This window comes from Nicotiana tabacum, chromosome 8 (assembly GCF_000715075.1).
Source record: "Nicotiana tabacum cultivar K326 chromosome 8, ASM71507v2, whole genome shotgun sequence".
NCBI classification, from domain to species: domain Eukaryota; kingdom Viridiplantae; phylum Streptophyta; class Magnoliopsida; order Solanales; family Solanaceae; genus Nicotiana; species Nicotiana tabacum.
In genome coordinates this window covers 180,991,233-181,018,164 of record NC_134087.1, presented here as the reverse complement: position 1 = coordinate 181,018,164, position 26,932 = coordinate 180,991,233, and the positions used below count along the sequence as shown (strand labels likewise).

The window sequence follows — 26,932 nt, the reverse complement described above, 5'->3', positions numbered from 1 at the left end:
AGGAGAAGGAGGAGGAGAAAGGGGCGGAAATTGTTTAAAAAGTGGGTACAAGTTAAAAGTTTAAAAAAAATGGGTATAGGTTAAATGGGGGCGACCAAATAGGGCGCCCCGTGCAATTTTTAGAGATTTTCCACTTAGGTCAACCCATTGATTGGATTGTATATCTCATTGGGCCATAATGCCAGTTTCCACCCTTTCATTTGTAGATCTTGGCCCAATTTCTGAGAACCTCAGAAAATCTCCAACTAAAACTTTGTCCCTCAATTGAGTGGCTAAGACCATATCTTGGCCACCCAACACCTCTACTTTCTGCGGGAATGTAGAATGACGTACAAAGATGGAGATTCCATTAATAATGCCATGAGAAAGTTTCCTTATCTGCACATTGAACACATACTTCCTTAATATTCAACAAATAAATTATAGGATAGATTATGCAGTCAACTTCAGTTACACCATGGCACACTTGTTACTATTACATTCCTAAGCATTTCCCCTCCAATCATTCCCTTCATTTCCACAAGAAAACATTTGTTTTTCTCTCACATTTTCCACACACTCCTACCCGCTGCACAAACAATTCCTTTGTGTTCAGTTCTACGCACAGTTGTTATCAAGAACAAGAAAAACACAAGAAAAATTCAGGCCCAGATAGACTGAACAATATATTTTGGCAAGAATTCTATCCTTCTGTTGAAAACGAGAAACCCCATCAAAGAAAAGATAATGAGGAGCAAGAAACTGCAGTGATCACTCGTTCGAGTATTAGAACAAACAGTTGGTGGGCAGGTTTTAAAGCTGCATTGGGACAGAGGATTAACGTGGAGGGAATTGCTTGTTTTACAGGGATTCTCTACAAAAACAAGAACTTGGCAATACCAAATGTGTTTGTGCCAGATATAAGGTATATTGATTGGGCTGAGCTGAAGAAAAGAGGTTTTGAAGGTGTAGTTTTTGACAAGGACAATACTATTACTGTTCCTTATTCTTTGAACTTGTGGTCTCCTCTTGCTTCATCCATAGGCCAGTGTAAATCTTTGTTTGGTGATAATATTGCAGTTTTCAGCAATTCTGCAGGTAATCTTATTAGGAATTATGATTGGTTTTGTGGGTTTTGTTGTAACTTTAAATGTGTTTTCTTTTTCTGCAGAACTAAGTGTTTGATGATTTGGGAATTTGTAGGACTAGATGAATATGACCCTGATGGTAGAAAAGCACGAATTCTTGAACGTGCAATTGGAATTAAAGTCATTAGACACAGTAAGTTGTGTTCTATGCATATGCTATTTGGTACAACCTGCATCGACTTTTGTGTGATAGTGTTTGACTAGAACGGAGTTTAAGATTGTTATTGTATCTTACGTGTTATATTACTGATATTGGAAGAAAATATTGAAGTAATAGTTAAAATTTGGTTTAACAGAGAAAACATCACATCAAAGTTTAGTGAGGAGTTAAATGGATTTGAATTCTTGAAAATTATGTTATATGGCCCTGAGTGCTGGCATGTTAAGAAGTTCATGTCCAGAAGATGAAAATAGCTGAAATGAGGATGTTGAGATGGATGTGTGGGCATACCAGGAAAGACAAGATTAAGAATGACCTTATATTAGGGATAAGGTAGGAGTGACATCTATGGAGGACAAGTTGCAGGAATCGAGGTTGAGATGGTTTGTGCATGTGAAGAGGAGAGACATAGATGCCCCAGTCAGGAGGTGTGAGGGGTTGTCCATGGCGGGTCTGAGGAAGGGAACGAGTAGGCCTAAGAAGTATTGGGAGAGGTAATTAGGTATGACATGTCGTTGCTTCAGCTTACCGAGGATATGACCCACGATAGAAAGGTGTGGAAGTCGAGGATTAGGGTGGTAGGTTGACTGATAGTAGCGTGTTTCTCCTAAGCTTACCAGTTTTGTATTATCTTATCATGGTTCTTTATTATTACATGTTGTGTCATTAACTCGATACCATATTACATTGTTGTTACCATCGTTTGCTACTTGGCTGCTTTATCTTTTCTCCATTGTTCCCTGAGCCGAGGGTCTATCGGAAACAACCTCTTTACCGTTATAAGGTAGGGTTAAGGTCTGCGTACACACTAGTCACTACCCTCCCCAGACCTATTTATGATATCATATAGGGTTTATTGTTGTTGAAATTTACGAAAATTGTGTAGAATAATACTGTTATGTTAGCTGAACAGGGTGAAATATGTGTGCAATATAAACTTTGAGGGGAGTACAAAATCTCAAATGTCTTACTGTCCATCCCAATTTATATGATGATGTTTGACAGAATATGAATTTTTTGAAAAAGAACTACATTTGAAACTTGTGGTCTAAAACATCCCATTAAAAGTAATATGGAGAGTTTAAAGATGAATTATTTCGAATTACAGAAAGATATTCTTTTTGGGGCAGACTAAAAAGGTACTACGTAAATTGGGCCTAAGGCATATTTACTATGGTACCCTTCGAATAGTAAATCCAGTTATCTGTCATGTTTTCTTGTCACTTACCCTAGCCTTGAGTTAATGCAATTAGTATCTGCTGATTCCTTTAACACTAAAATATAGGGGTGAAGAAGCCAGCTGGAACAGCTGAAGAAATTGAAAGGCAATTTGGTTGTAAATCCTCAAGACTTATTATGGTAGATGTGGTTCTTCATTTTTGTTTTTCTTTTGTAATTTTTTTCTCCTTTACCTCATATGTGTCCTTTGCAGGTAGGCGATCGGCCTTTCACAGATATCGTTTATGGAAACAGAAATGGCTTTCTTACTATTTTGACAGCACCATTAAGCCTCTCACAGGAGCCACTTATTGTGCGGCAGGTTTGGTTTTTCAATCCTGCCTTCTCTGATAAAACTCTTGGTTTATCCTAATGAATAAATAGTTGGTTATAATACTCCTCTTGCAATCATGTTAATTATAGAACTTCAACTTACTTACTAAACAGATTATAGATTAAATAAGGAAGATGAGAAAAGGAAAATATATTATAGTACTGCTTTGACAATTTGTGCTTTACGATTTTTCTCTAACTTTAATGTTTGTACTGATTTGTAGACCATCTCTTGATAAGTGATTTGTGGACCATCTCTTGATAAAGTTACAGATATGCAATATATGTAGTCAAATTTCCTTTGTTATTCTTTACTGGACTTCATCTCTTAGTTAAATCCTTGGTAGTGACTGTAAATTTGGCATCTTTATTACAATGAACTTCTAGCACGCTAACTAAAGATGAAGTTGTAAGAAAATCCAATTTTCTGTGCTTAAAACGGTTTTAGCATCTTGCTGATTGGCCTGTTTGATATACTCCCTCCGTTTCAATTTATGTGTCTTTTTAGTCCGTGCCAAAAAAAATGATTTCTTTCCATATTTGAAAATAATTTACTTTTATGTAATAATTTATAGCCACACAAAATATATGTGCCTCATTTTACACCACAAGTTCAAAAGTCTTTTTTTTTTTCTTAAGCTCCTTGTCGAGTCAAATATGTTCACATAAATTGAAACGGAGGGAGTATCAGTTTTTTTTATACTACTTGTTCGTCTTTCGCTTCAGTTTCTTTGTTATCTTGGTAATGTTATTGTCTGTTGCTAACAGGGGCGGATTTAGGGGGCGCAAGGGTGTTCACCCGAGAACACCCTTCGCCGAAAAATTACACTGTATATATAAGGCAAAATCTGTTTTTTATCTCTATATATTAAGTTTTGAACACCCTTAACACAATCCAAAAGTGTAGTTTAGTGGTCAAGGGGGTTCAAAATCTACATAAGGTCATGGGTTCAATTCCCACTAGCTACATTTTTTTTTTTTGAACCCCGTTTCGTGGAAATTCTGCCTCCGCCACTGGTTGCTAATGCTTATTTTGCATCTTTCCTTGAGCCGAGGGTCTATCAGAGACAATCTCTCTAGCTTCTCAAGGTAAGGGTAAGGTTTTCGTACACACTACCCTCCCGAGATCCCACTCATGGGATTACACTGGATTTATTGTTGTTGTTGTGTTGTTGTTATATAACTTGTTCGCTTCAAGCTGCCTCTCATTGCATACAATTGTCATGTACGCTGAATTAAAAGGAAAAACTAACAAGGATCGTGGCACCTTATTGGGTGCTATCTTGCTACTGGTCATGCCATTTTACTAAAATTGCTGATTTTAAGAAGACAACTTCTGCTTCTACTTAATTTGGACTTATATTTTCGCATCCCTCTTTTTTGTCTTTGCATTTTAAGCTTTAGCTTTTCTTGAGAAGTTTTTAATCATAGAAGCAAAATGTTTGCAGGTCCGAATACTTGAAATGGCCCTTGTGAACAGATGGTCTAAGAAAGGGATAAAACCAATCAGTCACTGGCTTCTTCCTAATTGCCGGCAGTGTGTAAAGGACGAACTACTTTAGTCTTAGGGAATTTTTTTCCTTTTTTAGAAAAATATCTGTTCATCAGCCATCTTGTTATTGCCACTAGCTATTATACAGAGTAGTCCAGTGAAGAGTAAAATACAAGACCAAAGATACAACTTATGGCTGGAAAACATCATATTTTCGACCAAACAACATGTCTCATTTCTCCAACCCCATCTAACATTCTTTTAAGTTTAATCCGACTACTATAATTTTACACTCAATGGCGGAGTGTGAGAATTGAACCAACTACCTCACCAGTTTTGAAATTCCTTGACCACTGAGCTATGCTTTTGGATTGTGTTAAGGGATTCAAAATATAATATATAGAAGTACAAAATAGATCTTGCCTTATATGTACCATGTAATTTTCCGACGAAAGGGATTTGAGTGAACTCCTTCCGCCTCCTAAAGTCGAACCCCTTCCGCCCCCTAAATCCACGCAGGTTGCACCAACTTAACCTTAGACCTTTGTAGAAACTCATCATACTAGCTCAAAAACATATAAAAATATATTAACCTATTATATGCACTTCCATGCAGGGGAGGATTTTGCCCCCAAAAAAGGTGTACATGAACTCATGTTATCACCGTCAAACTAGGTATTTTGTATACATATTTCCTAAAACTAATCTAATATTATCTACTGGCATCCACAGTGGCAGAGGCAGGATCTCCATGAAGGGGGTTCACAAAAGTTTTTTTTTTTATAGCTAGTGGGAATTGAACCCATGACCTTATGTGCATTTTGAACCCCCTTGACCACTAAACTACACTTTTGGATTGTATTAAGGGTGTTCAAAACTTAATATATAGAGATAGAAAACAGATTTTGCCTTATATATACAGTGTAATTTTTCGGCGAAGGATGTTCGGGTGAACACCCTTGCGCCCCCTAAATCCGCCCCTGGGCACCCATGCTATAAAAAGGTTGAATGATGCACTTGATCGAAAATTAAGTTATTTATCTAAAAGAATAGGGATTGATTCTCATTTAGCATCTTTTTTTCTCTTCAGTGATGCACCCATATTTTGAAAATTCTAAATACGCGTCTGCTTCCATGACAAGCAATGCCATTATATATCTTCTTTTGTTGTCTATCCGTAACTTGTGATTTTTTTTGCAATGGTTGAAGCTCGAAAGGATCTGCAATGATATTTTCTTTTGGTCTTTCATCTGTAATTTAAATTTTTTCACCAAACAGGGACACGTGTATCAAATTGACATAAATGTTCTGGGAAGACTAGTTAGGCTTCCATGATAATGATACCCTAAGTAACAGAACAAAGGAGGTAAATGTAAATCATTAAATATCACCTAGATGACAAACCTACCACTTGGCTTGTTTTTTATGGGCAATTATGCCCATGGAAATGGGGCCTCCATTATATTAATGATGGTCTCGGTCTTTCTTACTATTTCACCAAATACTTCATTCGTTCATTTTTAATGGTTCATTTTTGATTTTGCACTTTTTTTTTTTAAAGAAAAACACAAATAAAATATGTATTTTATAATTTTATCCATAATAATAATAGCATTTCAAGAAATCTTAGAAAATAAATAATTAATGATAAAGATAAAATTAAAAAAAAAATTATCTTTATCTTGATTTGCTAAAATGAATAAGTAAAATGGAATAGAGCGAATACTTGTAAAATCTTATTGATATAAGGGACCCTTCATATAATGTTGGTTTCATTTCTTCCGGGGGCGAAGCCAGAGTGTGATATGCGGGTTTGGCCGAATCTACTAGCTTTTGTTCAAACTATATATTTATCTTAAGAAATTTATTGAATATGTATTAATTATTAATTTAGAATCAGTAACTTAAAAGGATAACAATTCCTAACCCATAAGATTCAAATCCTGGCTCTGCCGCCGATTTCTTCCCCTGTACTGCTAAAGGTTGAGTAGAGATCCTCATGTACATCCTTACAACTTAGGCTGCAACAACCATATAAACCTAGCTAGTACAGTGGTACTCCAACCACCATTGAATTTGAAGGTAAACCAATTTTTTTCTCGATACCGAAGCCAACAGTCAAAGGTGTCTTTAACACAAGACTAACACAGAACTAGGAGTGTGTATGGTGTTTATTTGCTTGAATCTTTATATATATATAATAGATGTTGAAATTATTTTTTTTGTGTGTTTACTTCTTTATATTTTAAATTTCGTATGTTTAACTTTTTATGTTTTTTTTTTTAGTGAAAATTCTAATTAAAATGCGAATGTAGGGACAATTGTTTTGCTGTCTCATTTACTACTGCAATTCACAACGTACTGCTTGACCTAGTTGTCTGTCAGGGGCATTAAACCTGATATATCAGGGCACTCAGGGCTACTATTTTTTATACTGTACCATGCTTACCAAGTGTCACCTTATTGCTGAACCTCTTGTATCAATATGCAGAATATTAAACGTCAAACTAGAAATGTGATCATTAATATTGAATTATAAACACATCTACTGTCGGCAGCAGTATAATGACAGTTTTAAACATCCATTTAACAGCTCTAACAACCTTCATTATAACCATTTGCTTAGATTGACGACTGATTTCAAACATCTTTAGTGCAATATATTACAACAAATTCAGGGACATGTAAACCTCCATTGGGAGTGGCTATTTTCATAAACTAGTTACTCCCCCGAGTTCATAATAAGTGACCTTTTTGCTTTTCACACACCATTTAAGAAAATACTAACTCCCGGAGAAAAAAGGTATTTTGACTAAATTACATATTGTTAACTTGATGTATTGGAATTTGTAAACAAGGGCAAAGTTTGGAAAAAATAAAGTTAATTTCTTCTTGATTACATAAAAAGTCACTTATTTTGGACTAAAATAAAAAAACAAAAAATCATTTATTATGGACCGCAGGTAGTATCAACTCTCTTAGAGCATTTTGCATCATGCTTTCTTCAATGCTGCGAACGGCCATTTGAGTTAAAAATAGACCAGCACAACCGCAAGAAAAAGGATTTGACCCTAGATCCAGTGGAGGAGACACTAATGATATACTTAATATATGGGTAGATAATAGTACTTAATTAAAAAATAATGTACATGTATGATTATAGATTGATAACCCTAGAGCATAATGCAAAATAAACATCAATTTAGGACGAGAAGTCAAATTTTAATACCTTTACAAGACTACAACTCCAAACTTAAACTCACATACAAGTAGAATTGTGATAACAATTAGTCGACACCGCGCATGCAAAATTTTACGTACACCACTGACTAATATACAACTGTTAATTCGTGCAACATTTGACATTCTGAAATCGATATAGAAAGAGGCATCTTCACACTTGCCATTATTATGATTGAGAGTTGAAACCTTCATTACATATAATAAGGTTGTGAACTTTTGAATAGATCTATAAGAAAGTGCTTCAAAAAGACCAAAAATGCTAGTAATTTCTTTATTGAAATGAAAAAGACAAGAAATCTTGTCACTTTTTACACGAGAAAAACACACAAAAAAAGAAATAAAGCACAGGAGGGAGGAAGTGGCACTGAAAGAAACAACTTCTCAGGCAATCAGTTCCTTCTACTCATTTCCTTTTTCAACAATGTATCTCGTTTCTTTCTGTATTCCATCTGCATTAGACAATTGACAGAGAAACAAAATAGGGTCAATTGATTATGTGGCTCTTTAAAAACTTGTTTTTAGTTTTATGATCCTAGCTACCTTTTTTTTTTATACATGAGAGAATTAAAAAGATCTGTCTTTTACACGTAAGAGATCTAAAAATATCATTTTCTTAATTTTAAAATTGTAAAGGGACATGATGTACAAATAACACACAAAATGATTATGCTTACAAGGCTATTTGGTAAACTAGCTCCATTTGGCCATTCTTTTTTTTTTTTTTAGATTCCCACCCTGATTCCTCTTTGATACCTTTTTTGGAGCTATTGCTCCTTCGGTGACTCGAATCCATAATCCGAGGGAGTAGGTGGGGGTTGTAATGACCGTCTGAGCAACCCCTCTTGTCCTATTTGGCCATTTTCGAGCGGCCATTTGGTAAACTAGCTCCTTATAGAGTAAGTAAACCTGATGAAACTGGATGTAGGTAATAAAAAATACAATAATACAATCTAACCCGAAAATAACAGACAATCTAGAAATATATTACAATTATTAGGTCACTTGTAAGATAATTACATGTAATTCTCTATCATAGTATTTTATTAGTAATCTAGTAAAAATAATAACGAACGTACTAGTAGAGGTTAAACTAAACAATGGTTGCATACAAAATTCTATATGTCGATAGTTCATATAACTTAACTTCCTTTTTTTTTGGGGGAAAGAGCAGATCTAACTTTATTTTCTTAAGACATTATACTTCTGGACACTGCATTAGTAGTCACAAGCATAAGTAGTGCTTCTAACATGGGCACATATCACCAACATATTAATAAAATATTACAAGCAATTTATCATACTGATTTTCCACAATTCCATAACTGAAGACATGGAACATAATTTGATTTGTCAGGGTAAATACTTATACTTGGATATGTGTAGAGCTATGGAGTATACTACAGCACAGTGAGATTTAAATGACAATTTAAATGCTCCTGCAACGTACACAACTAACCACATACTCTTTCACCTGCTTATATTAACTTCTATATCTCATTACTCTTTATATATCCAGCTCCTTTCTTTTGTCAATTCCCATCACTTAACTCTTTCACCTTCTCTCTTCTTTTTTTCTCTAAGTCACTCTCCTTTGAAAGCAAACAAAGATGGGGAAGGAGGGAAGAAGAAAGCAGACTTCTCTAATTCTTTGGGCTGCCTTTGCTGCATTGTTTGCACAGAATTTGGTCATTCCTGTCATGTCTACTGCTTCTTTTGAAGAACAAAAGACTTATTACTCTCCTGATCCAAATGCCGGAAGTCCCCCAACAGGTCTCTTCTCATATCTTTAATTCAAATACCCGGACAGATTCGCTGTTTAATTACTTTTTCTAGTCGGTATACATTGATTATGCACAATTATACACATATTATACATGAATTATACACATTGTATATCCTTGGTTATTTTCAGTTTAAGAGATTAGGTGAGCGGTTATTTGGATTAATGTTTATCGTATATAGTTTCATAGTCTTCTTGTTACTAGTTATTTTAAAGTTTAGTTGACAAAAGCTAATATGTTTTCTTTAACTACTTTATGAACCTAAAATGGGCTGATTTGCTGGTAGTAGCAGAAATTATAAAGGTAAAATAGCTAAACAAGAACCAACACAGATGTACATAATAGAATATGTTTGCTAAACCAACATCTTTTCCAAGTCTTCCCAAATTTGGAGACATGAGCATTTATTCAAATATTATTTTGAATGATCTTACCTAGAGTTTAACTTCTCTATACATTATAGGTCACCTAAAAGATAACTATAGTTACGTAACATGAAAATAAGACAAATTTCTTGTTACAATAGGTTAAAGTAAGTGCAAAAACTCTTTCTGTTATTGTCAGTGTATATATATTAACTCCTCTTTATATATACCATTTTGCAGTACTCACGACATAGTTTTATGATTAACAGGTTCTCACACACCTCCATCACATTCAGGAGGTGGCCATGGAACATCACCTTCTCACGGAACACCTTCGCATGGAGGCGGTAGCCATGGAGGAACACCACCTGCAAACTGTGGTAATCCCGCCCCTAGTGGCGGGCATCACCACAACCCTACCCCATCGCCTCCTTCAGGAGGCCATGGAGGTGGTGGTTACTATCCCTCCCCTCCATCTCATAGTGGAAGCCCTCCAAGTACTCCTACACCTACACCTAGTACCCCCAGTACACCATCCACCCCCTCCACACCTACTATTGTCACCCCGCCTACACCTCCTACCATTGACCCTGGCACTCCAAGTACTCCAGGGGGTGGTTACTATGGTGGAAGTCCTCCAAGTATTCCTACACCTAGTACCCCTAGTATTACACCCACTACCCCTTCTACACCTATCATTGAAACACCACCAACTACTCCTGTCGTTGAAACACCACCAACTACTCCTACTATTGATCCAGGCACTCCAAGTGCTCCAGGAGTCTTTCCAATTGACCCCAACTCACCACCTTTTACATGCGAGTAAGTGAAGGTGTGATTCTGTTTAGAAAAGACTAGGAAAAGCGCATCATATGAACGGAACAGAGGCAGTATAAACTTTTGCACTTTTAACTACAATATGAGTGGCATGTCCTAACATGAAATGTTATGAACTGCAGCTACTGGAGGACTCACCCAACACTGATATGGGGCATACTCGGCTGGTGGGGAAGTGTAGGCAATGCATTTGGTGTGTCTAGTGTTCCAGCTTTGGGTGCAAACATGAACTTACTGCAAGCACTTTCAAACACTCGCCCGGATGGCTTAGGGGAGCTCTACAGAGAAGGAACAGCTTCTTTATTGAACTCCATGGTTAGCAGGAGGTTCACCTACACTACAGACCAAGTGAGGAATAGTTTTGTCACAGCACTCAGTTCAGACAAATCTGCATCAGCTCAGGCACAGCTGTTCAAGTTAGCCAACGAGGGTCGGCTCAAGCCCAGAGCTTGAGAATTAAGTCAGAATTTCTTTCCATCAAAGTCACTTTCAGTTTCTTGCTATGTCCTGTTTTATAGTGTTATCCTGTGTGTTTAATTACTTAGGATTGAATACTAGTAATGTTTTTTCTCTGTGCTTTTGTATCTTACAACATTAAGAGGATACCAACTTTCTGTTTTATGAGTTAATTAGTCAAATGTATGCCTTTGTTGTTGTAGGCTACATGAGTGAATGCCACGTTCCAAATTCAGAAATATTACTTTTTCTCCTTTAAATTAAAGAACTAAGGATCTTCTTGATGCATTAGGTTCATTAATATAGATAACTACACACATTTCCATATCTACAGAATCTTTAATGCTACACTTTGAAAGCTGATGTATCTCTCTGTATTATCAGCTCCAAATTCGAGACAATTAGTCCAAAGTCATACTATAAGTCTATGTTTTCATATTATTTGTCTAGCTCTTTGGGTAATACTACATGAGAGTGAATAAATATATTCATCAACCACCTACACTATACGGTCTTAATTAAAAGTACAGACTGTTGATAATAACTCAAGCATATTCCGCAATATATGACTGCTTCCACAAGGTAGATTGTTTATCCTCATATGCTAGAAATCCCCCCTCCCCCCAAGAAAAAAAATCCCCAACAAAAATATGCAATGAAAAGCATAGGATGGTGATATGATGTTTAAGTAGATGAAAATATATTTAGCAATTAATTAGATGACATGAAGATGGGCTCTGTATGACTAAACATCACAAACAAATCACTATGAAGAAACTTTAATTTTCCTAGCATAGATTTATGTTTGCACATAGTTGTTTCGTTAAAAAGAACACTAGTTCTTATGTTTACATTGTATTCTTGTATGGATTAAGCACAACAATTAATCTCGTAAGAAAATTTGAGGAAAATAAGCTACAATAAAATTTAGAGTGTGGAATCAGACTCCCTCCAAATTATGCTAATGATAAAGGGAGAGATTAGATGTTCATGGCAAATTCAAGAGGATCTATCAGATAAGTCTAACACATGAACCTGGAAAGTCAATTTCAATTCCTTCGTACATTTAGGAAAGGCAATATTCCAGCTGATCTCCTTGCTAATTTAGCCGAAAATTCTAAAAGAAGCTCATTCTTCACTGGGGCTATAACCTTGCCTCTGCAGCTTATATCCATCCACTTTGAAATTTGTAGATATTTAGTGCCACAATACTTAGCAACTATAAACAAAAACAAAGTTGTATATGCATAATGTAGCAATAAAAGGTAGTAGAAGAATCATTTCATCACCTCCGAAATTTTTGTGATCTAAAAGTGCAACTTGTCCCTTTATTTCTACTATTCTTGGCAAAGATTCTGAAAAACTGAATGACCATTTCCCATCAGGGAACGAAATCATTCTAGTAAACTTTCATCTCTAACACTGAATGCACCTATGTCAGTCACATTGAGATTTATTTACAAAATAAATGAACCTGTCGATATAAACACAACTTTGCTTCCTAGGGTGAAAATTGGCGCAACAGGAAATCTCTCTCCACGACTTGTCCACCCCAATGGTTGAAATCCAGTAAATTGCTTCAAATTTCCTATTTTCTTCGTGAGAAGCCATTTGTGCCGTGAGTACTTAATGTTTCTTGGTGGTGTGATCAAAACCAAGGGAGCGACAAGTCATTAAAGTGTAAAATCTCTCCTTAGGTTGCTCATAAGGAAGATAGACATGTTTTATGAAAGGATTGGAAATAGAAACTAAGCCATTGATAGATTGTTTAACCAAAAATAGGGATTTCAGTCAAAGTTTATTTTTAGAAGAACTCGGTTTACTAATAATCAAGTAGAAATAGGAATAATTGACATAAATAAATAGAAAGCAAAGTAAATCAGTATATTCCAATAGTATTTTGTGTCCTTACAAATGTTCAATCTTCACTTTTTATAGCTATTTCTAAGTAATAGTTTTTCTCCTTTCATAATGGAGTCATTATGGACAATTAATGGCATTTAATGTAACGTTATAATTGGTAATCATAACTGATCCAATACCGATTCCATAACATTTTCTGTAATTAATGCCTATTAATCACCAATAATACGTATCTATACCCCTTTTGCTATTTAGGTTCATTCTTCTGATGCGTCTTCAGAATACCAAGAGGTTCGAGCACCTATCCCTTCTTGTTTTCTTGGATCTCTGCTCGTGCCTGCCAAAGCTCGTGCCTCTTCAACTATTCTTCGCCAACTGCCATTCCTTTACCAGACCACGTGTCATGACATGTCACCTCATAATTAATTCTATACATGAACTTAATTTTTTCCAATGCAGATAGTCCTCCCACTTGCCATTTATTTATCAATAGAATATTTGGGAAGTGGATCCCATTTAACCGGGAATATTTGCTGCCATTATTCTTTTTCTGGAACTAACGCTTCATATGTCAATTCTATTTAATGCTCGTGATGCGTGACATCTTCTGATTGGTTCTGCAACTTTTCAGCGTCTTTTAGGGCTTTTTTACGGCTTCATCAATTACGAAGTGACATCTTCCATCTTGACGTTTCCATCATTACACCTTTTCCTTTGACGGTTGCTTCTGAGTATAAATATAGTTTTCGTCTTTGTTTTTCTCATAAAAAGTTTAGAATATTCACTTCTTGTTTTCTTCTTTCTCGTACTACTATGTCTTCTTCAAACCCTAACCCTCAAAAGTCCCTATTGTTGATGGCCTTCCTCTTGCTCCTCTTAGAAGCAGAAAAGGAGGAAGACTTCGTAGTTTAGGGTCTTCATCGATACGAGGCTCTTCTATACCTCCTGTGAGTTCTACTCCACCTTCTAGAACTAGAGGTTCTCTTTCCCATAGATCTTCATCTAGAAGTAAAGATTCTAATGAACCCCTTCGTGAGCCTTTGGTAGATGAAATTTTTCCTACCGAACTATCTTTTTACACTGATAGAGAGTCGATCAGAAACCAAGTTTCTTCTATGTCTTCTTTAGATCGTGCTGATATTTACCCATCTCAAATCACTGAAGGTCTGATCTCTGTTGTTCGTAGGGATTGCCACTGGAGACATGATTTTCCCATTATAATTCCCAATGCTAACCAAAGGATTACATCTTACTTGACCGGGTTTTCTTTTGTGTATACATACCCTTTTCGCTGAATTTTAAACCTCCCATTGATCCTGTTATCGTCGAATTCTGTTATTTTTTCGACGTTTGTTTAGGACAGATTGGCCCCATTGTATGGAGGGATATTGCATGCTTAAGGCATTTAACCAATATGGCTAATATTTCTTTTACTTTCTTCCATTTGATTCATCTTTACTCCCCTAAACTTTTCCGTCATGGAATTTTTACTTTAGTAGCGAGAAGTAAGAGAGTGTTAGTTAGTCCAGAGGATGATAAGGATTGTGGTTGGTATACCAGGTTTGTTGCTGCCCCCACTGTTTGTTTAGTGGGTGAAGAAAATGTTCCATTTCCTGAGAAGTGAAATTTTGCACGTAAGTTTTCCTTTTACAACTTTTTCTATCTTTTCCCTTTATTTTTCCCGCTACCATTTAACTTTTTCCTCTTTTCTAGCAACCATGAGAATTGTTGACGAGATTCCCAATTTCCGTGGTTGGGTAGGAAAGTTATTGAATGTTGCTCCAATGGAAGATAGATCTTGGAAAAAACTGTCGCATAGGTTTGGTTGGAAGGTGAAAACTCATGGTAAAGGCTTTTCTCATCTCTTCTTCATACTTTTATTCACCCTTTCTTTAGAATTTGTTTTGATCCTTCTTTATATTAAGATTTCCCATTCGAGGTATTAGTGCTGATGCTGTCGTAGCTTCTAGAGTTTCTTTGGAAAGAGCTTAAGAGATAATCTTGGGTTCTTCATCGAAAAAGAAGGCTGATACGACCCAAGATTCTGAAGAAGAGGAAGAACAAGATGGAGGTTCCTTGATTAAAAGGCCGCGAGCCAGAAACGCATCTTTTCAGATGATGAAACAACTCCTCCCCGTTCTATTCCCATAGCCAAGCATGTTGAAGCCACTTTGGTGAGCTTGATGATGATACTCCTGCGACAGCTCATGATTCTGATGATCAGCTTTTTTCTTGTGGGTTTGATAGTGATAATTTGGGTTTAGTTTCTGATGAAGTACCCCTTGCCTCTTTTATCATGCCTATTCCTGTGACGCGCTCTTTACTAGTTGTGACTGCTACCGTTGCTGCTCCGTCCCAAGCTGTTATGACTTCTTCCACAATTCCCCCTATTATTGTCCCTCATACTGAGGTTGGTTCCTCGAGTGGAAGTGGAGCAATGAAGCAGATTATCATTGACGTTCCTACCGATGATAACCTTTTGAGAAAGTCAGGTCGAGCTAACGTGTGGTTGAAACCTCTGATCGATCCAGTTGAGAAATCCAAGCTCGAGAGTCACAACTCTTTGACTTGGATGAATGACATAGTGCAATCATCACTAAAGGTATTTGTTACTTTTCACACTTTATTCTATCCTTTTATTAAAGTTCTTACCCTTTTCTCTTCTTTTTTTAGATCAATCTTGTTGGCACAGAGATGATGAAGAGGGTTTCTCATACGTAGCAGTTAATGCATGATTATCAGATTGAAGCGGACAACTGGAAAGAATAATACGAAAACATTCAACTTGATATGGAAATGTTAGAAGAAAGCAAGTGAACCTTAGAACAACAGTTGAAGGTTTTGACTTCAGAGTTAGCAGTTGAGAAGGCTTCCTCAAATCAAGCTGATAAGGACAAAAATCTCCTCGAGACATCATTTTCTGAGCAACTCTCTAAGGCTAGTGAGGAAATTAGAAGGTTGAAGGCTTTGCTAAGCGAGAAAGAGGTTTACGCCGGCGAACTCGTGCAACCACTTACTCAGACCCAAGAAGATCTCTGTGAGTCTTCTGATAAGGTCAGTTCTTTCGAAAGTTCACTTGCTCTTCTGCAATCTTCTTATGATACTGCCTTGGCTGAGAATAAAAAGCTCAGAAACGAGATTGATCAGTGGGAGAGAGATTATGAGATTCTTAAGGACAAGACTACTATTGAAGTCAGTTGGGCTATTTTAAACACACGCCACGATACCCTTGTGGAGGCTAGCCAAAAGGGTTTCAACTTGGATGCTGAATTAGCCAAGATAAAGGAGACTATTGAAAAAACTCAGCAAGGCCAAGATTTTCAATCTCCCATGGCTGACACTCCTGAGCATGTTGAAGATGATATGGGTACGGTGAATGCCCCAGCTCCTTCAAGTCAACCCGAACCTTCTGCTGCTAATGATACTGCTTTAGATCATTCTTTTGTCCCTTAGTGAAAGTTTGTGAAGTGTAATTCCCTTTTTTTTCTTGGTGGTTTTACCCCTGGTCCCATTTGGGGGTTTGGTTTTTTGGAAATGTCAAGTCCCCAGACCTTTTCGGGGCATTTTGTATAAATGACAATCAGTTTAGGACTAAGGTCATACTTAGTCTAAACTTAATACTATGAAGTTTTTGTTTGACTTAATTATCTTGAGCTTCTGTTTTGCTCTTTTTTGCCTTTATATTTAAGGTTTTGTTTGTTAATTCGTGGGTTTTTGTCTTACCCTTTTGCATTTTTTGTTTTAAAAAATGGTTTTTAACTTCATGGATATCTGATCAAATATGAATTTATAAAAGAGGGCCCTTTTATACTCGATAATTAATGAAGAATACATCTCAACTTCATAATAGTGTAAATATACGAAAAAGAAATAGGAACACATATGTTTCTTGAAATAACTTTGATAAAATTTTCATCTGAACTTTGTCAAGTTTAAGTAACATCTTACATGTATTTAAATATCTTCTATAACTTTTCGTAACTGTTTTTATTACAATAGATTTGCAAAAAAGGAAATAAAATCCAAGGGTTTTTTATACCCATGACTAAACCTTGCCTTTAACCTAGACATCATAAGATTTTGAAATCTATATGAAGGGTTTTTGACTAGCTTGTGTTATTGGCTCGTGTCTTTGCTCTGCACTTGATATATTTGATGAGTAGACTTTTGGGCTTGACTTGCATTTAACTTGCATTCAATCTTCTTTGCCTTCTTTATATATATGTCCTATGTATATTATATAGTCCCTCAAGTGTTTGAGCTTTGAAGTATGAAATCTCGAGCACTTGATTACTCCTTCCATGCGATCTTTTTCCTAAAAAGGAAAAATATACCGGACTCGGAGGTACGATTTTAGATGAAGACTACTTAACCCATTTAAATTTCTATCAGAATAGTTGTAACCCTAGACCGGAAATTTATATTTTTTCCACGTGTCTTACAGGTCGTGATTCATCACTCAGTGCGGGTTAGCTTTTTGCCTATCATCTAAAATCATTAGTAAAATTTAACAATTCAAAAATAAAATTTTAAAATGAGGGTACCTGCCCGTGGATATTTCCTTTCCTTAGAAATAGTATCTCTTCAGATGAACAACATTCCAATGTGAAGGTAGAATCTTTCCATCCATTGTTTCCAGCTCGTATGCTCCTTTTCCTGCGATACCGTGAATCTTATAAGGTCCTTCCCAAGTTGGACTTAACTATCCCGCATTAGCTGCTCTTGTTGATTGGAAAACCTTATTGAGTATGAAATCCCCAATCTTGAAGTATCTGAGATGAGCTTTCTGATTATAGTATCGTTCCATAACTTGTTTTTGCGCTGCCATCCTTATTAGTGCAGCTTCCCTTCTTTCTTCAAGTAAATCTAGGTTTATTCGCATTTATTCTTCGTTTGACTCCTCAGTTGCTTGTGTATATCTCGTGTTTGGCTCCCCTATCTCGACTGGGATCAAGGCTTTAGCTCCATATACAAGTGAGAACGGTGTTTCCCCCGTACGTTTTTGCAGTTGTTCGGTAAGCCCACAAAACACTAGGTAACACCTCTGGCCAATTGCCTTTGGATTCCTCCAACCTTTTCTTCAAATTGTTGATAATGACTTTATTCGTTGATTCAGCTTATCCATTACCCACCGGATGGTAAGGCATTGAAGTAATCCTTTTAATTTGCCAACTTTGAAAAAATTCTGTAATTTGTGCACCTATAAATTGTGGGCCGTTATCACATATGATTTCCTTTGGTACACCGAATCGGCATATGATGTTTCGCCAAATGAAATCTCTGACCTCTTTTTCTCGTACATGTTTAAAAGCACCTGCTTCTACCCACTTAGTAAAGTAATCAGTGAGTGCTAGCAAAAATCTTACCTTGCCTTTGGCTAGCGGTAGTGGTCCCACGATGTCCATACCCCACTTCATAAAAGGCCATGGTGCAATGACCGAATGTAATAATTCTACAGATCTATGCATATTGTTACCATATCTTTGGCACTTGTCACATTTAGCCACAAAATTTTCAGCATCTTCTTCCATTTTGGGCCAATAATAGCCGACTCTAATCATGGTTTTCACTAAGGATCTTCCTCCTGCGTGATTTCCACAATGTCCCTCGTGTATTTCTCTCATCACATACTTTATTTGAGAAGGTCCGAGGCATCTTCCTAGGGGACCACCGAATATTTTACGATAAATATTGTCTTGCTTTAAACAGTACTGAACGACTTTTTTGCGAAGTGCTTAAGCCTTTTTCTTATTTTCAGGGACAATTCCATACTGCAAAAAAGTGACAATCTTGTTCCTCCAATCCCAAGTTAAATTATTGAAATTTACCTTGTTTTTGTCTTGATCAAGTACTGAATGAAATAAATGAATTACAGAAGCATTTTCATCTTTTGTCACTTCTGCTGCAGATGCAAGATTAGCTAGGGCGTCTGCCTCGACATTTTCTTCTCTTAGTATCTGCACAACTTTCCAGGTTTGGAATTGCCTAACTAGATCATGTGCCTTTTCCAGGTATTGTTGCATTCTTGCCTCTCTGTTGTATAAATCCCCAGTATTTGGTTAACTACGAGTTGCGAATGACTTTTGATTACAACCTGTTCTATGCCAAGCTCGCGTTCCAGTTCTAAACCTGCAATCATAGCTTCATACTCTGCCTCATTGTTAGTAACAAGGTGACATTTTATGGCTTGTCGTATTTTTTCACCCGTAGGTGGTACCAAAATAATTTCTAGACCTGCCCCTTTTACATTTGATGAACCATCAGTGAATAAAATCCAAGTTCCCGGATTAGACGCGTTGAATACTTGTAGTTCTTTTTCTGCTTCTAGTTGCATCCCTTGGCTAAAATCGACCACAAAATCTGCCAATACCTATGACTTTATTGCAATTCTAGGTTGATATGTAATGTCATATTCACTCAGTTCTATGGCCCACTTGGCTAACCTACCTAATAACTCGTGTTTATGTGATATATTACGTAGGGGATAGGCAGTTACTCCAGAGATATGGTGGCATTGAAAATAAGGTCTTAATTTCCTAGATGCCATAATTAATGCAAGTGCAAGTTTTTCTAGATGAGGATACCGACTCTCAACATCTAATAATGTCTTGTTAACATAGTAAATTGGAGACTATTTACCTTAGTCTTCACGAACTAAATGGCACTCGCCGCTACTTCTGAAACAGCAAGGTAGATAAGTAATTTCTTCCCATCTTTTGGTTACGCAAGCAACGGTGGATTTGACAAGTATACTTTCAAATTTTTGAGCGCTTGCTGACATTGTTCTGACCATTCGAACTGATCCTAATTTTTTAGAGCTGAAAAAAATCTAAAGCACTTTTCTGATGATTTGGAAATAAATCTTCCCAACGCTGATATTCTTCCTATCAGTCTCTGTACCTATTTTTTACTTGTAAGTATATCAGGAATTTCCTTAATAGCTTTAATCTGCGCGGGATTTACTTCAATGCCACGGTTAGAAACAAGAAATGCCAAAAACTTACTTGATGAAATGCCAAATGCACATTTCTCGGGATTTAGCCTCATGTTAAATTTACGGAGAATCTGAAATGTATCAGACAGGTGTTGAATATGATCCCTTGCTTGTTGTGACTTGACTTATCATCTAAGTAGACTTCCATGGTTTTTCCTAAATGCTCTTGAAACATTTTGGTCACCAACCTTTGATATGTGGCTCCAGCGTTTTTGATGCCAAATAGCATTACTTTGTAACAGTAAGTCCCCCTGTCTGTTATAAATGAAGTTTTTCCTCATCTAGGGGATCCATTTTGATTTGATTATATCCTGAATATGCATCTAAAAAACTTAACAATTCATGTCCTGCAGTAGCATCAATTAGTTGATCTATACGCGGTAATGAAAAAGAATCTTTAGGACAAGCTTTGTTTAGGTCAGTATAATCTACACAAACGGAACCAATTTGTTTAACCAAAAATAGGGATTTCGGTCAAAACTTATTTTTATAACTCGGGTTAATGATAATCAAGTAGAAATAGGAATAATTGACGTAAATAAGAAATAGGAATAATTGACGTAAATAATAACTAAATAGAAAGAAAAGTAAATCAGTATATTCCAATAGTATTTCGTGTCCTTACTAATGTTCAATCTTCAACTTTTATAGCTATTTCTAAGTAATACATTTTTCTCTTTTCATAATGGAGTCATTATGGACAATTAATGACATTTAATGTAATGTTATAATTGGTAATCATAACTGATTCCATACAAATTCCATAACATTTTCCGTAATTAATGCCTATTAATCACCAATAATACGTATCTATACCCCCTTTTGCTATTTAGGTTCATTCTTCTGATGCATCTTTAGAATACCAAGAGGTTCGAGCACCTATCCTTTCTTGTGTTCTTGGATCTCTGCTCGTGCCTGCCAAAGCTCGTGCCTCTTCAACTATTCTTCGCCAACTGTCATTCCTTTACCATACCACGTGTCATGACATGTCACCTCATAATTAATTCTATACATGAACTTAATTTTTCCCAATACATAGATTACATATAGTTATCTTCACGGAAACACAGGATGATTCAAATACTAGACGGGACAAGCTAACTGTTGATGTTCTTCTCTAGAGGATAAATTATATCTGACATATTTGGAAGTGAAAGCAGGGTAATTTATAAGGAATTGAGCCACACAACTTCCTTGATGTGCTTCAAGGGATAAGGGTTCTGATTAAGGAAGTAAAAAAATTTGGAAAAGGGCAGAAATTAAAAAATAGCCAGATTTACAACTGGTCGTTCAAAAATAGCCCAATTTTAAAAGTAATCGAAATTTAGCCACTTTTCATGTAAAGATAAATCTGAGCGAAAACACTGTTCAAAACCCGGAAAATACGCCAGTATATTATGCTGGAGTTCCAACATAAGTATACTTGAACTCCAGCATATTATACTGGAGTTCCAGAATAAGTATGCTGGAACTCCAGCATAATATACTGGAGTTCCAGTAAGTATACCGGTCCAGCATAATATGCTGGAGTTCATACACAAGTGCACCGAACTCCAGTATATTATGCTAGATCGGTCTCTGTTGCAGCAAAATAGTGGCTATTTTTCATTGACTTGGTAAACACTGGCTATTTTTGAATGACCAGTCCGAAAACTGACTATACCGTGCTATTTTTACCCTAAAACGCAGGGGCGGCCTGACGAATTTTGTGGCCTAAAGCCAAACTTTATGAGGGGCCTTAACTTTTTAAATTTTTTATTATTATTTATTTGAAGTCTATTTTTTATAGCTTTTCTTAGATACAAAGTTATTAATAATTTTTTATAATCAATAACTCCTAATAAGTATTTCTCAACTAATAATATAGCTAATCCACTTAACCTTTCTTGTGACATTGTTGTTCTTAAGTAAGATTTTATCAATTTTAATTTTGAAAACTTCTTTTCGTTGAAGTAACGGTAACATGAGTTATTAACATTATTCCATAAGAAATTTAGGCATTTAAAAAAGAACTAAATCTTATTTGATTAAATGTATCAATTAAACTGTTATCTTCTAATTGTACTATTTTCCTTAATACTTTTAATTTAGAAAATAAATTTAAACCATCAATATCGAATTGACAACTATGATGTTGCCACGTGTACCTGATAATTGGGCGACTATGGCGTTTGCCAGTAATCTAAATGAAAAAAGTTCAGAAGCCACGAGGAGACTCAAGAAAAGTCTACAAGAATTTCCAGCAACAACTTAGAATGACGTTTATAACAGATACAACACGAAGCTACGAATATAAGAGGATACCATCACTCAATCTCGAAAAGATAAAATGGTAAGTTCGAGACGAGCTTAAACTAAAAAAAGGTCCGGTAAAAATAGGTACGAGCCTTACATGGGACCAACAGGAAGGGACTCACGTTCAAAATAAGAAAACCCGAGGTACGATCATAGATCAAGAGATAGATAGCCAGGTTCATCATCAAGGTTCGGAAAAGAACGAAACACGCGAGAGACACGAGATGATGGTAGAAGCTCGAAGGCAAAGATCGGCGATTATAGTTTTAATGTTAGCACATCCTAATTGGTGGTTGTTTTAAGGAGCATGGGAGACAAGGTACAGTGGCCAAAGGAAATAAGATCAAACCCGAACAGACGAAATCCAAATTTTTGGTGCGAGTTTCACAACGATCACGGTCACAAAAAGACGGATTGTAGATTGTTGCAAGGTGAAGTTGAATATTTATTAAAACAAGGATATTTACCCGAATTGTTTAGTGAAAAGGGAAAGCAAGCATATATGAAGAATATGCAGGAGCCCCCAAAACCTTCTTCACTAAAAAGGACGGTTAATGTCATAAGTGGAGGAGAAGGAATCAATGGCGTAACATATACGACAACTAAGAAAGTGTCAAAAATAACAGTTATACACGGGAAGCGAGTTCGACAAGTTTTGGAAGAAGATAACATTACATTTGATGATGCAGATGTAGATGGCGTGCTAATCCCGCATAATGATGCATTGGTAATATCTTTACTTGTACATGACACTAATGTAAAACGAGTTTTGATTGATCCAAGTAGTTCCGTGAATATCATTCTGTTAAGAGTGGTAAACGAGATGCAAGTTGATGATAAGCTGACATCCAAGGCACACACCTTGTCTGGTTTTAACAACTCGAGCGTCGTAACAAAAGGGGAGATAATACTCACCACATTCGCAGAAGGAGTGGTCAAAGATACAAAATTTTAGGTGGTAGAAATGGATATGGCCTACAATATGATTCTTGGCAGACCATGGTTTCACGAAATGGACGATGTTCCATCTACTTTGCATCAAGTTATCAAATTCCCATCACAATGGGGGATACGGAAAATCCGTGGTGACCAACAAGCTTCACGAAACATTAATTCCGTGGCAGATTCAAACGCAAAAAGTGAAGAAAAATAGCAATTACAGAATGTAGTTGAGGACGCATCAACACTAACCTTAATTGAAGATGGGCAAACAGATGTAGATTCGAGGCCTGATACTATTCAAGAACCATAGGAAAATGAAAATATCAAAACGACGATCGAGGAACTGGAGGCTGTGGTGCTATTTGTACATTTGCCAGACAGAAAAGTCTACATTGGAACCAACCTCATCCCAGAAATGAAACGTAAGTTGATTGAATTTTTAAAGGCTAATGCAGATTGTTTTGCTTGGTCTCATTAAGATATGACAGGTATACCACCAGAGGTAATGACCCACAAATTAAATGAAGATCCATCGTACCCACCTGTCAAACAAAAGAAAAGGAAGCATGGCTCCTTCAAGAACCAGGTGATTCAAGATGAGGTGAAAAAACTTTTAAAAATTGGGTCTATCCATGAGGTAAAGTATCCAGATTGGTTGGCTAATACTGTTGGAGTACCTAAAAAGAATGGTAAGTGGCGAGTTTGTGTAGATTATACTGATCTGAATAAAGCTTTCCCTAAAGATTCTTTTCCATTACCGCACATAGATTAACTAATTGATACTACTGCAGGGCATGAATTGTTAAGTTTTTTAGATACCTATTCAGGATATAATAAGATTAAAATGGATCTTATAGATGAAGAAAAGACTTCCTTCATCACAGACAGGGGGATTTACTGTTACAAAGTCATGCCTTTCAGTTTAAAGAATGCTGGGGCCACATACCAAAGGCTAGTGACCAAAATGTTCTAAGAACGCTTAGACAAAACCATGTAGGTGTATATAGATGATATGTTGGTCAAATCACAACAAACAGGGGACCATATTCAACATTTGACTAATACATTTCATATTCTTCGCAAATTTAACATGAAATTAAATCCAGAGAAATGTGCTTTTGGCGTCTCCTTAGGTAAGTTCTTGGGATTTCTCATTTTAACCATCGCATTGAAGTAAACCTGCGCAGATTAAAGCTATTGAAGAAATTTCGGACATACTCACAAGCAAAAACTAAGTACAAAGGCTGACAGGGAGAATAGCAGCCTTGGGCAGGTTTATTTCTAAGTCATCAGAAAAATGCTTCAAATTCTTTTTCAGCTTTAAAGAAGCAAAACCAATTTGAATGGTTTGAAGAATGTAAACAAGCGCTTAAAAATTTAAAAGCATACCTGTCAAATCCACCACTACTAGCCAAACCAAAAGATGGGGAGAAATTGCTTGTCTACCTTGCAGTTTCAGAAGTAGCGGTAAGTGCTGTATTAGTTCGAGAAGACCAAGGTAAACAATCATCAATTTATTATGTTAGCAAATCCTTGCTCAATGCTGAGACTCGATATCCTCACTTAGAGTAACATGCATAGCTTTGATTATAGCATCTAGGAAATTAAGACCTTATTTCCAATGTCATCCTATTTCCATGGTAATCGCCTACCCCTTACGTAATATATTGCATAAACAAGAGTTATCGGGTAGATTAGAAAGTGTGCTATAGAACTAAGTGAATATGACATTACATATCAACCTAGAACTGCAATAAAGTCACATGTTTTAGCAAATTTCATGGCAGATTTTAGCAAAAGGATATAGTTAGAAGCAGAAAAAGAGCTGCAGATATTTAACGGATATAATCCAGGTACTTGGACCTTATTTACTGACGGTTCATCAAATGTCAAAGGAGCAGGTCTGGTCATTGTCATGGTACCACCTACGGGTGAAACCATAAGACAAGAAATAAAGTGCCATCCAATCACTAATAATGAGGTAGAATATGAAGCTGTGATTGCAGGTTTAGAGTTGGCACGGGAGCTCGAAATAGAGCAGGTAGTAATCAAAAGCGATTCGCAGCTCGTTGTTAACCAGATGCAGCGGACGTATACAGCCAGAGAGGTGAGAATGCAGCAATACCTGGAAAAGGCACGGGATTTGGTCAGGTAATTTCAAACTTGGAAACTCATGCAAATACCAAGGGAAGAAAATGCCGAGGCAGATGCTCTAGCTAATCTTGCATCTGCTGCAGAAGTAACAAATGAAGAAAATGCTTCCGTGATTCATTTGTTTCATTCAGTACTTGATCAAGAGAAAAACAAGGTAAATTACAATAATCTAACTTGGGATTGGAGGAACGAGGTTGTCAATTTTTTGCAGTATGGAATTTTACCTGAAGATAAGAAAAGGCTCAAGCACTTCGCAAAAAAGCTACTCGCTATTGTTTAAATCAAGGTAATCTTTATCGAAAAATGTTCGGTAGTCCTCTAGCAAGATGCCTCGGGCCTTCTCAAACAGAGTACGTGATGAGAGAAATACACGAGGGACATTGTGGAAATCATGCTGGAGGAAGATCTTTGGTAAAAACCATGATTAGAGCTAGCTATTATTGGCCAAAAATGGAAGAAGACGCGGAATTCTTTTTGGCAAAATGTGACAAGTGCCAAAGATATGGTAACAACATGCATCGACCAGCTGAGTTATTACATATAGTCGTTGCACCATGGCCTTTTATGAAGCGAGGGATGGATATTGTAGGTCCACTACTGCAAGCCAAAGGCAAGGTAATATTTTTATTAGTGCTCACTGACTATTTTACTAAGTGGGTAGAAGTGGGAGCTTTCAAACAGGTACGAGAAAAAGAGGTCAGAGACTTCATCTGGCGGAACATTATATGCCGATTCGGGGTACCAATGGAAATTGTATGTGATAACGGCCCGCAATTTATAGGTGCACAAGTCACTATTTTTCCAAAGTTGGCAAATTAAAAGGATTACCTCAAGGCCTTACCATCCGGTGGGTAATGAACAAGTTGAATCAATAAATAAAGTCATTATCAACAACTTGAAGAAAAGAATGGAAGAATCTAAAGGCAATTGGCCAGAGGTACTACCTGGAGTCTTGTGGGCTTATCGAACAACAACGAAAACAAGTACGGGGGAAATACCATTTTCACTTGTATACGAGGCTGAAGCCTTAATTCCAGTCGAGATAGGGGAACCAAGCACGAGATATGCTCAAGCTTCTGAAGAATCGAACGAAGAAGAGATGCAGATAAACCTGGATTTACTTGAAGAAAGGAGGGAAACTGCATTAATAAGGATGACAGCACAAAAACAAGTTATGAAGCGGTATTACAATCAGAAAGCTCATCTCAGATACATCAAGATTGGGGACTACGTACTCAAGAAAGTTTTCCAATCCACGAGGGCAGCCAATGCAGGAAAGTTAAGTCAAACTTGGGAAGGGCCTTATAAGATTTATGATATCGTAGGAAAAGGAGCATACGAGCTTGAAACATTGGATGACAAGATTCTACCTTCAAATTGGAATGCTGTTCATCTAAAGAGATACTACTTCTAAGGAAAGGAAATACCCACGGGCAGGTATCCTCACTAACGATTTTTATTTTTGAATTATTAAAATTTTACTATTGATTTTAGATGATAGGTAGAAAGCTAGCCCGCACTAAATGATGAATTACGACCAGAAAATCACGTGGAAAGAACATAATTCTCGTTCTAGGGTTACAACTATTCTGATGGAAATTTAAATGGGTTAAGCAGTCTTCATCTAAAATCGTACCTCCGAGTCCCGTATGTTTTTCCTTTTCAGGAAAAG

General features: G+C 36.5%; 3 protein-coding genes across 7 annotated transcripts; all 3 read left to right on the top strand.

Moving 5' to 3' along the window:
- The first annotated feature begins 232 nt into the window (after positions 1 to 232).
- LOC107795273 (phosphatidylglycerophosphate phosphatase 1, chloroplastic/mitochondrial) lies at positions 233 to 5,141 on the top strand. 5 transcript variants are annotated; one of them, XM_016617875.2, is made up of 5 exons: positions 233 to 1,077; positions 1,183 to 1,260; positions 2,573 to 2,646; positions 2,720 to 2,827; positions 4,947 to 5,135. In XM_016617875.2, exons 1-5 carry the CDS (start codon positions 435 to 437, stop codon positions 5,118 to 5,120), a joined length of 1,077 nt encoding a protein of 358 aa, XP_016473361.1. In that variant the 5' UTR covers positions 233 to 434; the 3' UTR covers positions 5,121 to 5,135. The 5 variants fall into 5 exon arrangements, with proteins under 5 accessions (XP_016473361.1, XP_016473365.1, XP_016473362.1 ...); XM_016617879.2 differs by lacking the exon at positions 4,947 to 5,135 and adding an exon at positions 4,287 to 4,553 and having other exon boundaries at positions 2,724 to 2,827; XM_016617876.2 differs by lacking the exon at positions 4,947 to 5,135 and adding an exon at positions 4,287 to 4,553.
- A 3,947-nt stretch (positions 5,142 to 9,088) lies between these two features.
- Positions 9,089 to 11,277, top strand: LOC142162881 (protodermal factor 1-like). Its single transcript, XM_075219922.1, has 3 exons — positions 9,089 to 9,343; positions 9,989 to 10,541; positions 10,679 to 11,277. The coding sequence occupies exons 1-3, from the start codon at positions 9,181 to 9,183 to the stop codon at positions 11,007 to 11,009; spliced, it is 1,047 nt and encodes a 348-aa protein (XP_075076023.1). The 5' UTR covers positions 9,089 to 9,180; the 3' UTR covers positions 11,010 to 11,277.
- An 11,194-nt stretch (positions 11,278 to 22,471) lies between these two features.
- LOC142163431 (uncharacterized) lies at positions 22,472 to 26,674 on the top strand. Its single transcript, XM_075220717.1, has 6 exons — positions 22,472 to 22,891; positions 24,104 to 24,239; positions 24,425 to 24,604; positions 24,960 to 25,257; positions 25,575 to 25,875; positions 26,042 to 26,674. Exons 1-6 carry the CDS (start codon positions 22,472 to 22,474, stop codon positions 26,672 to 26,674), a joined length of 1,968 nt encoding a protein of 655 aa, XP_075076818.1.
- Positions 26,675 to 26,932: the final 258 nt, after the last annotated feature.